Source organism: Fundulus heteroclitus, unplaced genomic scaffold, assembly GCF_011125445.2.
Source record: "Fundulus heteroclitus isolate FHET01 unplaced genomic scaffold, MU-UCD_Fhet_4.1 scaffold_85, whole genome shotgun sequence".
NCBI classification, from domain to species: Eukaryota; Metazoa; Chordata; class Actinopteri; order Cyprinodontiformes; family Fundulidae; genus Fundulus; species Fundulus heteroclitus.
The window spans coordinates 458978-474902 of record NW_023397307.1 but is presented as its reverse complement, the minus strand read 5'-3'; the positions used below and the strand labels follow the sequence as shown (position 1 = coordinate 474902).

Genomic DNA, 15925 nt, shown 5'->3' with positions numbered 1-15925 from the left:
GGTCGAATCCGTCTACTCTGACCCACCCTGAATACCCTCCTACTCCTTTCTCCACTCACCCCTACGATGGACAATAATCCACCACTCCAAACTTACAACACCAGGAGCAAAGGCAGGAGAGGTTCAGTGCGGGCAGGGGAACAACAGAAAAAGCTACCCCTAGGGGGCAGTAAAAACTGGAAAGCCCCCCTCCCAGGGAGATCTGCTCTCGGCCAATCTGAGCCTGAAAACCCTGTATTGAATCTAAGTGTTATCATTACCAGCTAATATTAAAGGATCTTTAGAGCCAATCCGATCCTGGTTCTTCCTATATCAAATCCTTGTGTGTCTGAAGCAAACAGTTTCCATTTTTTTACCCTAAAACCATATTGATCAACATGATGTAATATTAAAGTGTAGATCTCATAACACAAAAAAAAAAATCAAACATGTGAGTCAGTGGAACAGAGCAATTAAACAAACAGCAACACAATATGAGAAGAGTTCTAAACGTCAAGAACGCAAAGCTAAGGAAGCCTTCAGGCCATTCAGGCACAAGGCAGAAAATAATCTAATCGCGCTTAGGGTCTCTTCAGGCAACTCCTCCCGTTGAAGAATAAGGAATCAGAGTTCTCTGGCTTCTTCATCCCCAGTCCTCTTCTTGGTTCCTCCTCGCAGGCTGGACGATTGAGCTGGATGGTAATAAGCGTTCAGTTCTGGATGGGCACTGAGCATTTTATTTTGCATTTCTCTCTAATAAAACACTTTGTGAAGATGGTCTGCAGACACGAGTCCTTGTTCCCACTAGAGAACAGAAACAAGGTGTAATTAGTGTTCTTATCAAAACCCCTTTCATGTGTCATTTATTAAAACATCCTCCAAGCACTTTCACATTCAAGATATTTCTGTGCACAATTATTTAGCTCTCAGAATTCTGCAATTTAATTATTAGTTAAAAGAGTAATCTTTAAGTTCAAATGTATCTGCAGTAAATTCATAATAATTCTTAACAGAATGCTTTCAATGTGTGTCTTAACTGTTGTTGTCTGACAGTTGAAGTTCTCTGCAACATAATTTCATCAACATATTCGTTTCATGACATTTCCTGTTTTATTTTGAAAACCCAACTGAGAAAAATAAAGCCTTTCCATGTGAAAGCCTTTTCCCTCTCTCCCTCTTTTTTTTTTTTTTTTTTTAAAGAAAGCGAGGTGCTGTTCTGCACAGAAAAGACAAAATATTTATACCATGCTGCTACTGTTCAAGGATGCCAAGGTTCTACAACACAAAACAAAGCAGAGAGCAGGAGAGAACAGAAGGTTTTTGAAAATGTTCTAACATTGTTGAACAACCAAAGCTACTTAAGCAAATCAGAATTAGTTCCCAAATTAATCCTAAAATACAGTAAACCTTACATTGTGTACATTGTGATTATTTATTTATTTATCTTCTTGAACCGAGGATTGAGGACTTTGATTAAGAAGTTCTAGGATGAACGCGTCTCTGCGTTCCTATTAGTCTAGGCCTCTGCAATCTGATCTATGATCTACGTATTCTGAGTGCCTGGTCAGGAAGGGTTAAGGTTCTCTGAAGCTTTCTGTTTTCAGCAACCCTGAAAACCCAGAACCCTTTACAGTCAGTGTAAGGTGTCAGATGACATGTGGGACCACCTTGTCGTCCCTCTGGTTCCAACAGCTGTGTCAAGTCCACAGCAGCTCGTCCTGGGTGCCATGCCCCAGGGGTCTCCACACCCCCCTGTGTGGAACGTCTCTCATTGTAAGGATCTCACCTTATGTCCCGTTCAAAACAGGAGTTCCAATGTGGGGTGTCTTTGCTGCTTTAATGTTCCTCAGAGAAAACCTTCATTCATTGATATCACCTTCAAGCTGTTACCCTTTTATCATCACAGCCCCCAACCATCCTGACCAGATCCAAAATGTCCCCATAATCTAATCTAATTAAATTAATCTTACTTATTTTCTGTATGTAGGACGATAACCATTAAATTATCCTGATCTAAAAGCCCTCAGGTTAACGGGTTAACTGGTTAAAAAGACTTTTGAGTTATTTGTGTTCTAGTTGAAAGATATTAAATCTCCATAAATATTGTAACCATTGTACACTGATGCTTTAATCCTAAATTTACCCATGTTAGTTAGTAGGATGTGTCATTATGCTAATTTTATTGCAACATTACCCATTTTAGCCAGTAACCTTTTCTTTGTGTTTTATTGATGCCTGCCAGAGTAGCAGAAATCAGCTTACTCTAAGATGTTCATTAAATAAAATGCTATTTAAAAGTTCACATTACTCTACTTATATAGTGAAAACTAATTAATTAATTTATTTATTTAACTGTTGATATAATACCCACTTAATTTATTAAGTTGCTCTATGATTCCATCAAGGTGCTTCTTTAAACGTTTTCATCTTTACATAATCTTTATGTGTTTTGTAATGTGTGTTTTGTTTTAATTGTGTACAACAAAATCTGAAGTGAAATGCATGAAGTCGTGTCTGCAGAACTCATCTGTGTTTGTTGTCGAAGGTTGTCCGATGCCTCAGTCATAGTCCTTCAATGTCCTTTTCAGTCCAATGTCTGGCTTAAGCACAACATTCTCCTTCTCATCAAGAGTCCATCCTCCAGTCCTCACGCCTGCAAACAGAATGAATTCTGCCAGCATTTTTTGCCAAAGAAAACGCTCCATAGGTTGAAAAGAAATTACAGCAAAACAGTCACAAACATTTTAACTACAGTGTTCCCTCTAACATGACAAACATAAAAGAAACAAAAGGATAAAAAATAAATCAAACTTTGTCTCTGACAAAATAAAACTCAAAACTCGATCAGGCTGAAGTCAATGACATCACCTTTAGTCCTTGTCCCAAGGATCAGCCCCCAGGCCAGAACACACAGACCCAGCCTTGCCGTAACATTCAGATGTTTACATCATGGTCAGATTTGTTTATCATATCTATTGTCCTTCTCAGGTTATACTGTCCCTCTGAGGTTCGCCTCAGCGCAGCATAACTAATAAAATCAGATGATTTTGTAACTGATGACGCGTGTAACGTGGCCTTCTGATATTTTGACGCTTCTCAAAATTTCTCATTAGTTGCATTCAAATCCCAAGTAAAAAGAAATAAAATAAATGAATAGAAAACCCTTAGAAAAGCAATTCATATTTACTTCCATACAGTTTGTTCAAAGCACAGTTTTCCCTCATCTATTTAAATCAAAAATCTTGTATATCTAAACTTCTTTCAACTGGACTGGTTTGTGATGAATCATTATTATTATAAGTAATGAGATCTCAGTAATTTTAAATTACTTTAGGGCTAAAAACAAGTTATAGGATCTCAGCCTAAATTTGTAAAACAGTAAACTTAACAAGCTTATGTAACGCTTATTTCCAATTTCTAACAAAGCTGAAATATTTCCGTTCAAGCCATGTTAATCTCTCCGTGTATCAATTTAATTTGGTCCTGATATTTAATGTTAAAAAACAAACTTTGTTATTTAAATCTCTCTTTTACTGTACCTCTATTGTTAACATAGTCCATGCTTAAAATGTCATTTGAATTACGGAGCTGCAGTTCTCCCAAAACAAATGAACATTCTGAAACCATGAACATTACCTTTACCCCGAATTAATTCACACAGACGAACATTTAGTTACATAGATACATACACACGTACGGTTACATACAAACGATGACATTCAGACAGACAAACACGTGCAGGCCTGCTTTTTCACCATCTTAAATAGTTCTATGTTTTTCATAATTTTTAAACGTCAACGCCGAAAGATGTTTTCAACGCGTTAAGTTCCCGCTTAGTAAAAGGTGGAGAGCGTGCGCTGGTTACGACCCCCCGATGTTTCGTCCACACGCGGTTTTACGCTTCAGTCCCGCAAGGATACAACTCTGTGTCTCGCAGACACTTAGACGCTTACCCATTTTTGAAAGTTATACGTCGCTATTAGCAGTTTAGACCAGTTTTATCCACAACGGAAGTGCCTAATCGGTCCCCACGTAAACGCTTCCCCGGTGCAACGCCTTTTTAGTTTCGTTTCCGTTTCCTTGTTTTTATCGCTTTTCTTTTTTCTCTTAATTTTATTTTTATTATTTAGTAGCAGTACTGCAATAAAATAAAATAATAGTAATAACAATAACCCCTATGTGAGAAATCTGCATGTTTAATCAAATAATTTCAAATCATTTATGCATGTCATGCGTCTGGGCCCCTACGTTTTCAGCATGAAATCGAACGTCTCACCCTGGGGCTAGGCTTGACCCTGAAAAACCTCTGCCTTTCCCCCATTACACTGACTCTTCTGCTTCCAGACTTTTTTTTTGTTTGTTTTTATTTATTTTATCCTTTTTTTGTGTTTTTTATTATTTTTTACTCGTCCTTAGCACAATCGACCAACTAAATGAAAGGCCTCACATCCGATGGTCGCCTTTTTGGTATAATGGTCGGGGTCCCCACTTATCAAAGCTGCAAACGTCTTCGCAACAGTCAAGGACTTAAGCATCCCTGCCGCTTTCATCCACAACAGAAGTGGACAGCCTCTTGCACAAACCCAAGACAAGAGGACTTTAATGGACCAGCTGGAAACTGCTCAGCCGGTCACCTGTTCTCCAGGTGAAAATCACTCTGCCACTCCTCCCCCCTTGTGGGAAAGTCCGTATTTCAGCTGAAAACGTATTCTAATTAAATTTTGAATTTTAGTTTAATGTTTAAACCTTAGTCACCGTTCGGTATTGCGAACCCTGTTTTATTTGCCTTAAGGATTAAATATAATTCATTATTTCTACCGGCTTTTACTTTTACTACCTTTTAGGTTTACAGTTTTTTAATTTTAAAATTTCTTGAGGTATACTTTAAAATGGGGTTTAAAATTTAAAAGCTTGCAAGCATTTTTGACCAATTGCGTTTGTTTTTAAAAGAGCTGGAAAATAATCCCCTTACCGTCTCATGAAAGAAAGGTTCGGATCTTCGCGCCGACGCCCAGAGACGCTCCGAGACCAGGAGCTCCTCCACATCCCTTGAAAATCCATTCGGGGTACCAGAGGCCGGATAACCTCTCCGGGCCGGCCAAAGCAGCTCCTGTCCCCGAACTCCCTCGCTCGTCGGTCGGAGATCTTGTTCGTTTACGCCAAATTGTTGTGGGAGTTTTGGGTGGAATATTAAACAATAGTAACTGAGTTCCCATCTTTACTAAATGACGAGACGGTGGTATAACGTTCCAGCACCTTTATTGAGAAACAGAGCAGAGATTCACATAGTTGGAAAGTAATCGCACCCCACGGTTCCGCTGCAGTCTCTGTCTGCCCTGTCTCTGTCTGTGTCACTTTTCGGGCTTCCCCTAATACTGCACCGTGGCCTTCCCATGAGACAAAACAAAGACAGTCTATCGTAAACAATCAGTATCCCTCAGCAGCTGCAGCATTTGGCCTTGCAATCAGAAAACAGTGGATCTTATACACAGACATCAGGTCTCCAGGCCTCCTCTGTCCGAGTGGTGTGAGGCCATAGTGACTTCAGAATAATAATTCTTATAACAGTTTGTCAGCAAGATATTTTATTATTTAAGTTATACTGAAGTTTATGGGTAATGAGGAATAAAACATTTGGTTACTGAATTTTGTATAATCTTGTCCCACAAAAATGCTGTAACACATTTCATAACACAGCCTTAAAAAATGGCAGCAAATGTTATTAAAATCAGGAAAACAATCTAGAAGAAGTCTTTTCAGAAACTGTCACGCTCTTGAAGATCCTCATCACCACACCCATGACCACAGCAGAAGCTGAAAGGTGCTTTTCAACTCTGAGAAGAATCAAGACTTTTCTGAGAAACTCAATGACTCAGGACAGGCTGAATGCATTGGCCATGTTGTCAAGGCAAGGCAAGGCAAGGCAAATTTATTTATATAGCACAATTCAGTACAAAGACAATGCAAAGTGCTTTACATGATTAAAATATAGCAAAATAAAACAGAATAAGAGCAAGTAGGAATAAAATATAGAAAGAAAATAGAACAAAAAAGTGGTGATTCAGTTAACTAGGACAGTTGAAGGAGCTGAACAGAGTTCTGGAGCTGGTGTGGATGTACAAACTGATCCTCTAATTTTTAGGATTTTCTCAGTAAAGAAGTTAGCAAATTCGTTGCAGGCCCTGGTGGAGTGGAGTTCTGAAGCCACGGACACAAATTTTCTCCATTGTCAATGGAGAAAAGACTAGTCACAGAGATGACTGACTTTAACAAGAATATAATTGAGAAATTTGCTGGGCAGAAGGAAAGGAGGGCAAAATTCATGTTCAAATAGTGCTATTTTTTAAGATTTGTTTTGTTTGTTTTTCATTTGTTTGCTTGTGTGCGCCCCCCTCAGTTTTTTTAGCACCAGCCGCCACTGCTCATAACATTAACGTTAGCCCTTCCATCGGACCCATCAGTCTCTGTACTGTTGTTCTGTTGCTACAACCTTGCCTTTCCTGAAACAGGACGCATTTCAAAGCATCCTTTTGCTTACTTGAATGCAACCTTTGCGTGATGTCCTTTTTAAGATAACAGCATGGTTGTTGTGAGAGCATGATTTCACGGCAATCTGTAAGCAAAATCACGTCAGACTTAGCTTCACAACTCGCTTAGTTAATGCAGCAGTTTTGTAGTACGCATTTTTGCTGTCAGCAGAGGGATAGCAACAGAAAGATGAATGTTGAAATTAATTTTCAGATGTTATACTTTACTGTCGTATAAATGTCATTTTGTCTCATGCAGTGGCGTAGGAATAGGGGGGGCAACTTTTGAGATAAAATTTAATTTTAACTTTTTCCATTATTTTAATAAATACTACAATAAGAAAGCTATCAATATCAACAAGAAGTATTTGGCTACCTAATTAATTGATAGTGTTACTGTCATTGAATTCAATTCTTATTATTAATTAATTTTTCTCTTAATTAAATTTTTAATTACTTGTAGTCTACTGGTTATTTAATTATCGTTTTAATGTTCAGATTTATTTTTTATTATTTTGTTTAATATGGGTTAAGCTTCAGTACTCTTTGTATGTGTAAATTGTTTACATCTTGTGTGACTATGTACTGTTTACTGGGAATAAGTAACATGTGTGGGCATCTTCTCGGTATTCAACTTTTATGAGTCTGTCCACTTAATGACCTCTTGACTCATGCTTCTTTAATCAGCATGCTCATTAAACATGTTAAATAGGGTGCATTTCACTTTTCCTTGCCTATGGACCCAAAAGATTTTTTGGTTCGCTCCGCTCGCCATTTGGCTATAATACCTTATCTATCTTATCCCCCCCCCCCCCACACACACACACATTTTAAAACCTTCCTACGCCCAAGTCATGTATACACATTACTGAGGGGTTGAAGTTAATGTTTGGTTTCCTGCATGGAATGAAACATAATGAAGTGGTGTCCTTACCTGCATAATGTATGTCCATTTATTTCTCCTCAGGTCTTGCACTCTCAGCGCATTAATGAGACTCCCCTGAAGCCATGGGTCATCATTGCCAACGATGGCCAGGTTTGCTGTGCACACTGTACATGCATGGCTGGCATTGCAGAGGCATGTACACATGTTGGGGCTCTATTGTTTAAGATTGAGGCAGCAGTCCGCATCCGTGGAAAAAAGACAGTGACAGATGTGCCAGCTTACTGGAAAATACCAGCAGGAATTAACACAGTCCACGGAGAAGTCGCCCACAAGATGGACTTTACTTCAGCAAAGGCGCAGAGGATTGCTCTGGACAGAGTCATCAATGACAACAGTCCCATGCCTGGCCTACGGACACGGGCCAGCAGACGCACGCCCCAAGCCACGTTGGACGACTTGTCGTCACTGCTCCCTGTTCTTCATAAGCATAGGGCAGTTTGTATGTCCACAATGGAGACCTACTTTCACGACTATGCTGATCCTGTCCAGCCAGCTGTGATGCCAAAACCCCTGCAAGACCGTCTGCGTGACCCACAGCTTGATAATGCTCCACTAGCTGTCCTTCTCCAGCACTGTGAGACAGTGAAAGACATCGCAGCTGTGTGAAAGGAACAAGCCAACATCATCAGCAGCCACACAAAGCAGCAACATAAGTCATCTGCCTGGTATGGAGTACGGGCAGGGAGAGTAACCGCCTCAGCAATGCATGCAGTTGGTGTTTGCAACATTGAGAAGCCGGCTGTGTCCACGGTGCGAAAAGTGTGCTACCCAACAGCACTGTTGACCACACAAGACACAAGATGGGGAATTGAGCATGAGGAGACTGCAAGGAGTGTGTATCAGGCCAAGCAAGCACCACACCACACTGACCTGAAAATTGAGCTGTCTGGTTTCTGCGTCAACCCTGAGTTTCCTCAAGTAGGCGCTTCACCTGATGGATCACTTCACTGTATCTGCTGTGGGAAAGGCTGCCTGGAAATAAAGTGTCCGGCAAAGCACAAGAACAACACTGTCCAGGAGGCTTGTGTTGGTGACAGGGACTTCTGTCTCCAACTTGTGGACAACACATATCAACTTAAACAAGGCCACAGATACTACACACTGGTGCAGACACAGATCTTTGTGAGTAAGTCCAAATACTGTGACGTTGTGGTGTGGACACAGAAAGATCTTGTTGTTGTCCAAGTCATGCCAGATGTCAGGTTCTGGGAGTCATGTCTACAGAAGGCACAGGAATTTTTCCCGAAGGTTTCCCTCCCTGAGCTCATTTGCCGCCACTACACACAAGATGCCTCCGCACTGCAGACCTCAAGAGTTATGGCTGTCAAATCTCCTAACACTGTAAAAGTCCCAAAAGTAAGAGGGCAAAAGAGAGCGAGGAAGAGGACCACAGAACATAAAGAGAATACGTGGTGCGTGTGCCAAGGGCCTGAGGAACTGGATGACATGGTTGCGTGTGACAACGAGATCTGTGCGACGCAGTGGTTCCACCTTTCCTGTGTTGGACTTGATGCAACCACTGCAGTAGGTAACTCCTGGTTTTGTGATGCATGTCTGTAGTAGCTGTCCAAAGACATATATTCTGTATTATTAAACATTGTTATATATTATAATATCAGATTGTATATTATAACATATTGTTATATTATTGTATATTACTATATATTGTATAGATACCTTTATTTATACATTTTAAGAAATGTATATTCATTATTATTATTATTATTATTATTATTATTATTATTATTATTATTGTAACCTCTGTTGAGGGCTCCCCCGAATCACCACACACAGAGTCAGGTAGTCAGTACATTCACGTTTTAATGGCGGAACACACAGGTCTTTTCATTCAAACACATAGCCTTTTCGCTCACGGTTCGCTCCCTCTTCTCTGCCGCTAAGCCTCATGGGAAAACACATAACAACATAACATCACCCTCTAATCGCTACATTATTATTATTATTATTATATAAGAAATTGCACTACCATTTTAATTTGGGACTTGCTCTGTAAATGTAAAAGCCCTGAAAAGGGGAATAATTGAATAAATGAGGAGGAAGTTCCGCTGCTCTTTACTAAGGCATAATGGCGCTAGGCTCCCCCTGCTGGTCATATACGGGCACTACATATGCCGAACCAAATAAACGTGACTATACTTAAACCAAACTGCTGGTAAGAAACGTTGTATATATAAAAAATAACATTTAAGTCTGTAATTAATAAATTGTGCAGATATAACCAGAAACAGTAAATATACCTCTGACTTATGATGAGCACATTTCAATCCAATCTATAAACCTGGGTCAGAGCTGCCTTTAGGATCACACATTTTCCTGTAAAGCTTTTTTTTTTTTGGTTATAGATCTGAATTTTGCATGGAAAGGGGGATTCACACGTTTCAGGCCCATTTTGTGCGTATGCAAGCTTTATAAAGGCGACCTCTGCTCCTTATTCTGCAGGCTGTAAAACCTGATAACCCTCCCTGTTCTTCCTGCTCTCAGACACACCTTGAAGCTGGTGGAGCAACATCTGCTGGAGGTGAAAGCTGATTGGCTGCAGCGTCTCTGCTCTGACACGTGATTCGTAGATCAGAGCTGTTGCTGTTTTCAGGAAATGAAACTCACACAGTCACTGCGACCGAGAGGAGAAATGGAGCAGAACCAGCTGGACCGAGAAACCTTGTCCTGTTCGATCTGTCTGGATCTACTGAAGGATCCGGTGACTATTCCCTGTGGACACAGCTACTGTATGAAGTGTATTAAAAACTTCTGGGATGAAGAGGATCACAAAGGAATCCACAGCTGCCCTCAGTGCAGGGAGACCTTCACACCGAGGCCCGTTCTGAAGAAAAGCACCATGTTAGCAGCTTTAGTGGAGCAGCTGAAGAAGACTGGACTCCAAGCTGCTCCTGCTGATCTCTGCTATGCTGGACCTGAAGATGTGGCCTGTGATTTCTGCTCTGGAAGAAAACTGAAAGCCATCAAGTCCTGTTTAGTCTGTCTGGCCTCTTTCTGTGAGAAACACCTTCAGCCTCATTATGATTCAGCTGCATTTAAGAAACACAAGCTGGTGGAGCCCTCCAAGAACCTCCAGGAGAACATCTGCTCTCGTCATGATGAGGTGATGAAGATGTTCTGTCGTACTGATCAGAAGTGTATCTGTTATCTCTGCCCTGTGGATGAACATAAAGGCCACGACACAGTGTCAGCTGCAGCAGAAAGGACTGAGAGGCAGAGAGAGCTGGAGGTGAGACGAGAAAACATCCAGCAGAGAATCCAGGACAGAGAGAAAGATGTGAAGCTGCTTCAACAGGAGCTGGAGGCCATCAAGCACTCTGCTGATAAAACAGTGGAGGACAGTGAGAAGATCTTCACTCAGCTGATCCGTCTCATCCAGAAAAGAAGCTCTGATGTGAAGCAGCAGATCAGATCCCAGCAGGAAACTGAAGGGAGTCGAGTCAAAGAGCTTCAGGAGAAGCTGGAGCAGGAGATCACTGAGCTGAAGAGGAAAGACGCTGAGCTGAAGCAGCTCTCAGACACAGAGGATCACAACCAGTTTCTCCACAACTACCCCTCACTGTCAGCACTCAGTGAGTCTACACACTCATCCAGCATCAAGATCCGTCCTCTGAGCTACTTTGAGGATGTGACAGCAGCTGTGTCAGAGCTCAGAGATCAACTACAGGACATCCTGAGAGACGCATGGACAAACATCTCACTGAGACTCACTGAGGTGGATGTTTTACTGTCAGAACCAGAACCAAAGAGCAGAGCTGGATTCTTGAAATATTCATGTGAAATCACACTGGATCCAAACACAGCAAACAGTTATCTGTTACTATCAGAGGGGAACAGGAAGGTGACATTGATGTATCAACCTCAGTCTTATTCTAGTCATCCAGACAGATTCACTGTTTATCCTCAGGTTCTGAGTAGAGAGAGTCTGACTGGACGTTGTTACTGGGAGGTGGAGAGGAGAGAGAAAGTTTATGTAGCAGTCGCATACAAGAATATCAGCAGAGCAGGATTAGGGAATGAATGTTTATTTGGAGCTAATGACAAATCTTGGGCATTAGATTGTTACCAAGGAGGTTATAAATTTGTTCACAACAACATCTGGACCTCCATCTCAGGTCCTGGTTCCTCCAGAGTAGGAGTGTACCTGGATCACAGAGCAGGTATTCTGTCCTTCTACAGCGTCTCTGAAACCATGACTCTCCTCCACAGAGTCCAGACCACCTTCACTCAGCCGCTACATGCTGGAGTTTATGTTGAAGGTTCTGCTGAGTTCTGTAAACCCAAATAGACAGAATCCACTGAAGGTTCAGTGAGTTTATTCTGATTTTTAAATCACCAGCAGATTATTTTCTTGATTGTTGTTGTTTTATGTCTAAACAGCACATAAATCAATAGTCAGAGATTGTCAGCACTTGTTTTTCTTCAGAATTGATGTTCTGGTTCTGTTGGGTTTGTTCATTTCTCAACATTGTTTTCTAAACCAGCTGATCAGCACCAGAATATTTGCTGTTTTCCCTCCTTGTTGCTTTTAGCAGCAAAAACTGTGAACTCAGCAATAAAATGTCAAATGATTCCCCAGGTTTAAAAAGTGGAACCGGTTCTATGATCCGGTTCTGGTTTGGACCCATTTTGTTGAGTCCAGACACACATGAGACAACAGATGTCATTTAATATTGTAAATTTCTCATCTGAGAATTGTTATATTTTCAATGTTTTATTATGTTTGATCATTCATTTAAAACATCTTTCAGGTAAATAACCTCAAAACAACAAAATCACCACAACTCTAATTAGTATTTCAGTAAAAAATGACAATGCAGCTGTACAATATAGTTTTATTTGAAACTTAAAATTTACAGGATGTGTTTAGCAGCAAAATCTGTAATAAAGAGAGATATAATGTGAATTTATGGTGTTTTATTGAATGATGTGTTACAGATTTATACAATTATGACCTAAATCTAATATTTTTGATAACGTATTTTCAATAAATAAAGACTTAAAGTGAGACATTGTTTCTACCCACTGAGTTACTTTATTTATTTTCTGTTGGCATTAAATATTTTTTAGCATAATCTTTCACATGTTTTTATTTATTATTTTTTTTACTTTTCTGTATTTCAGATATTTTTCTGACCCAAACACTTTGAAACTCTGAGCAGCTCAACACTTTGCATTTGTTTTTGGACCAGAACTGCAGGGATTTTGATTTGATCAAGTTAAATTTGGCTGCTTTTCATTCTAATTCAGTTGATCTTGAACTCTTTTTGCTGGTGGAAACATTTCTTTGCTTCAGTTTGCAGACAGCAGCAGTAAAGTGTGACTGAATATCCAAACCCAGAAGCTGTGGCTCTCCACAGAACCTGGCTTTGTTCTGCTGAAGAGAGGAAACCTTCATGTCAGCGTCCTGCTGTGAATAAACATGCTCTACAGATCTGAGGTCAGATTCACCAGCAGCTTGAAATGAACTGATTGTTGCTCGTCTTGCTGCTGTGACTCATGCAGCCTGTGGAAAACACAGCAGAACTGCTCCTTATTGCAACACCAAACACATTTAATCCCACTTTGGATCGTCTCACCAGAACAGACACACAGACTTTGTTCTGATGAAGCGTTTCAAACACCCACAAACAGCAGAATGTCCCATTTCCCTTGAACGCAGCTTCTGCTGAGTGTTTTCCAGGCAGAAAGATGAGCAGGTGATGGAGAAGGTGTTGCATCGCTCCTCAGAGATTGGACTTGTTCTGAAGACGCAGAACCAGCGAGACGCTGCCAGGATCCTCCCAACAGTCCAACACTAATGAGCAAAAGGTGCTGCCCTAAAAACTGAAGTTGTTTTTACCATCATCAAGTAGAAACAACATCAGGACGTCTGAGGAAGAGCTTCCACATCAGAGGAGGATCTCTGAAACCACATCAACACCTGGAGAAACATCTAATCAGCTCCTTGTTGTTGACTGGAACCAGATGTTTGAAACTCACCTCCACAGATCCAGAGAATGGAGCCTGTTGGATTCTCTGCAGATCTTCAGCCAACTTTCCCCAGTCCACTCTGGGTCCTCACATCCAGGGGCGGTTCTAGCCTGTTTGGTGCCCTGGGCCAACAACCCAACCAGTGAACTCAAGTTTTTAACATGTTTATATTTATTTATTTGGCTTCTTGAGCCGGGATCTGAGTTCTAACTTTGTACCACAAACATGAAAATGTGAACTGGTATGACAATAAAAAAAATCCTTGTGTCATGTTTTGAACGTGTGACTCTGAATGAGCGCAAAAACTGAAGCCAGTGGCAAAATTCAAAGTGTTTATTGAAAAGAGTGGAGATGAACGAGAATATCTGCCGGTCGGAGATCTTGTGGTTCTGCCGGGAGAGAAGGAGAGGACGGGGAATAACTTGATCTTGGAATAATGAAAAAGGACGTTTGATGGTAGAACTCACTGAGGTGGTGGCTTGGGCTAAATTCGGGGAAGAGGTGCTGTTCAATAGTCCGGGTTGTTGGTGCAGATCCAGTTCCCTTCTCTGTGTTGGTAGTTGGAGGGTGGACAGGCAGGCGAGCGCAGGTAGGAGGGCTGAACAGAATGATCTGTGGTTCTTCTCCGGTTTGATATTGTTTCCAGGAGTTCTACTGATACAGGTCCAAGGCGTAGGTTGCCAGGTCTTTCACTGGTGGGTTCGAGGTTGTAGGAGGAACAAGGACAGGAACAAGGTTAGGTTCTGGTTGCATAGGTTTCTGGGGTAACACAAGGAGTTGGTCTGTACCATGCTGATATTAAATCTGACAAATCTTTTTCTGTTTCAGGGCAGTAAGGGTAACAAAATTATTTATTTTTCCTAAAGTTTAATGAAGAGTTTTATTAGTTTCTTCTAAAGCAGAAGTTCACATTGCGCGGTGCCTTTAAACCATTTTAGCAAAGAACACACAATAATTCTGCTTATTTCACAACATCTGGGGTTGAAGGAGACACATCTGGTGATGCATTTAAAGACAAAACCTCAAACACACACCACTGCCTTCTGTAGTAATCATGAATAAGACTCAAATAAATCACCCAGGATATCAGGAGAAGAATTGTGGACCTTCTCCAAAATCTTTTGCTCCTGTTTCAGTTTCCAGTGGCCTGAAGGTGCCACTTTCATCTGTTCGAACGTTTAGATGCAAGAATAAGCAGAATGGGAAAAAGGCTTAAAAAAAAAAGGCTTAAGCTGAAGTTGGGTTTTTATTGTAGAAACAAGTTGTGCTTTTCATCTGCTGCTAAAAAGCGGAATTTAATCAGACTCAGAATCAGACATACTTTAATAATCCCAGAGGGAAATTGTTGAAGCGTTAATCAATAAGAAAAACACACATAAATTGTCGTCTGGATCACATTGCACGGGGGCGGCCATTACTGACCAAATATGGGCAGTAATGGCCGCCTGACATCACATCCTGTGACGTGGATAAGCGGAGAGCCGACGGCAGTTAGCCGCGCATTAGCAGCTGTAGGAGCTGTTGTCCACAGCTGCAATCAACAACATTTATTTTGAATTTCCAGAGGACTTCACCATTGAAATACGCGAGAGCTATTGTTAAAGCAACAATGCTCACGTGCATGGCTGTTGGATGTAACAATACATCGGGTAAAAGTGGAAAAAACATTAGTTTTTTCACCTTTCCCATTCATCATCCACCTTGGGCTGTTTTGCTGGATTACCACCGTGAAGAGAGAGGATTTGCCATCGTGCTTCTGGCCAGAGAGAAAACACGTCGTCTGTAGCCAACATTTGGATAAAGAATGTCTTCAAGATGACATGAGAGCGAGGATTTTCGGTAGGTTTTCTTTTTTTATGATGTAGAATTTGCCGTAACATTTGTTCACCCGATGAGAGCGGCGGAGGGATTCGACGAACTTGGAAAGAGTGCTCACTGTTGTGAAGCCCACTTATTTTATACGACTTAGGTCTTACTTTTTTCTAAAGTCTCTTGTAAATTTAATGAGTTGCGGGTTGCAGTTTTTTTGGGATTGTTTCGGGTCTTAACTATGTGACGCTGAAATATCCCTCCGCCTCATAATGCACTGCAGCTCCTCCTGACAGGAGCAGAGTAAACTCAGGAGGAGCCGCTCTGACCGTATTTTCTGCAGTTTACGGTTGCAATAACTGATGATAACTGCTGAAAGTAGATTAGGCGGTGCAGATCACCATTTGGAGCAGAGATTGGTTCTAAAGATGAGTTTTATACTCATAACATTGCAGAACCCAACCCATAAACCGTACTTTAATGCTTATTTGTTGTCTTTTTATGTCTCTAAAATGTAAAATTAGTAGTAATTTAAATTTAAACGCTTAATACCGTGTCTATCTTTGTTTAAGGGGTTAAACATTTTTTTTGGCACGAAAACGGTAATTATTTACAAGAGGACAGATAGGGCATTGGGACTTGCTCTACAGCCAATAGGGCTTGGGATCCGCGT

General features: G+C 40.9%; 1 protein-coding gene across 1 annotated transcript; it reads left to right on the top strand.

Moving 5' to 3' along the window:
- Nucleotides 1–9826: 9826 nt before the first annotated feature.
- Nucleotides 9827–12376, top strand: LOC118562290 (tripartite motif-containing protein 16-like). The gene is made up of 2 exons (XM_036134571.1): nucleotides 9827–10562; nucleotides 10644–12376. The coding sequence occupies exons 1-2, from the start codon at nucleotides 10067–10069 to the stop codon at nucleotides 11756–11758; spliced, it is 1611 nt and encodes a 536-aa protein (XP_035990464.1). The 5' UTR covers nucleotides 9827–10066; the 3' UTR covers nucleotides 11759–12376.
- The last annotated feature ends 3549 nt before the right edge of the window (nucleotides 12377–15925 follow it).

Excerpts from the sequence above, each read along its gene's own strand:
- LOC118562290 (XM_036134571.1), top strand. The coding sequence starts at position 10,067 with ATGAAACTCACACAGTCACTGCGACCGAGAGGAGAAATGGAGCAGAAC. Across the intron at positions 10,563-10,643 it reads CCAGGAGAACATCTGCTCTC|GCCACGACACAGTGTCAGCT; the intron begins GTCATGATGAGG and ends ATGAACATAAAG.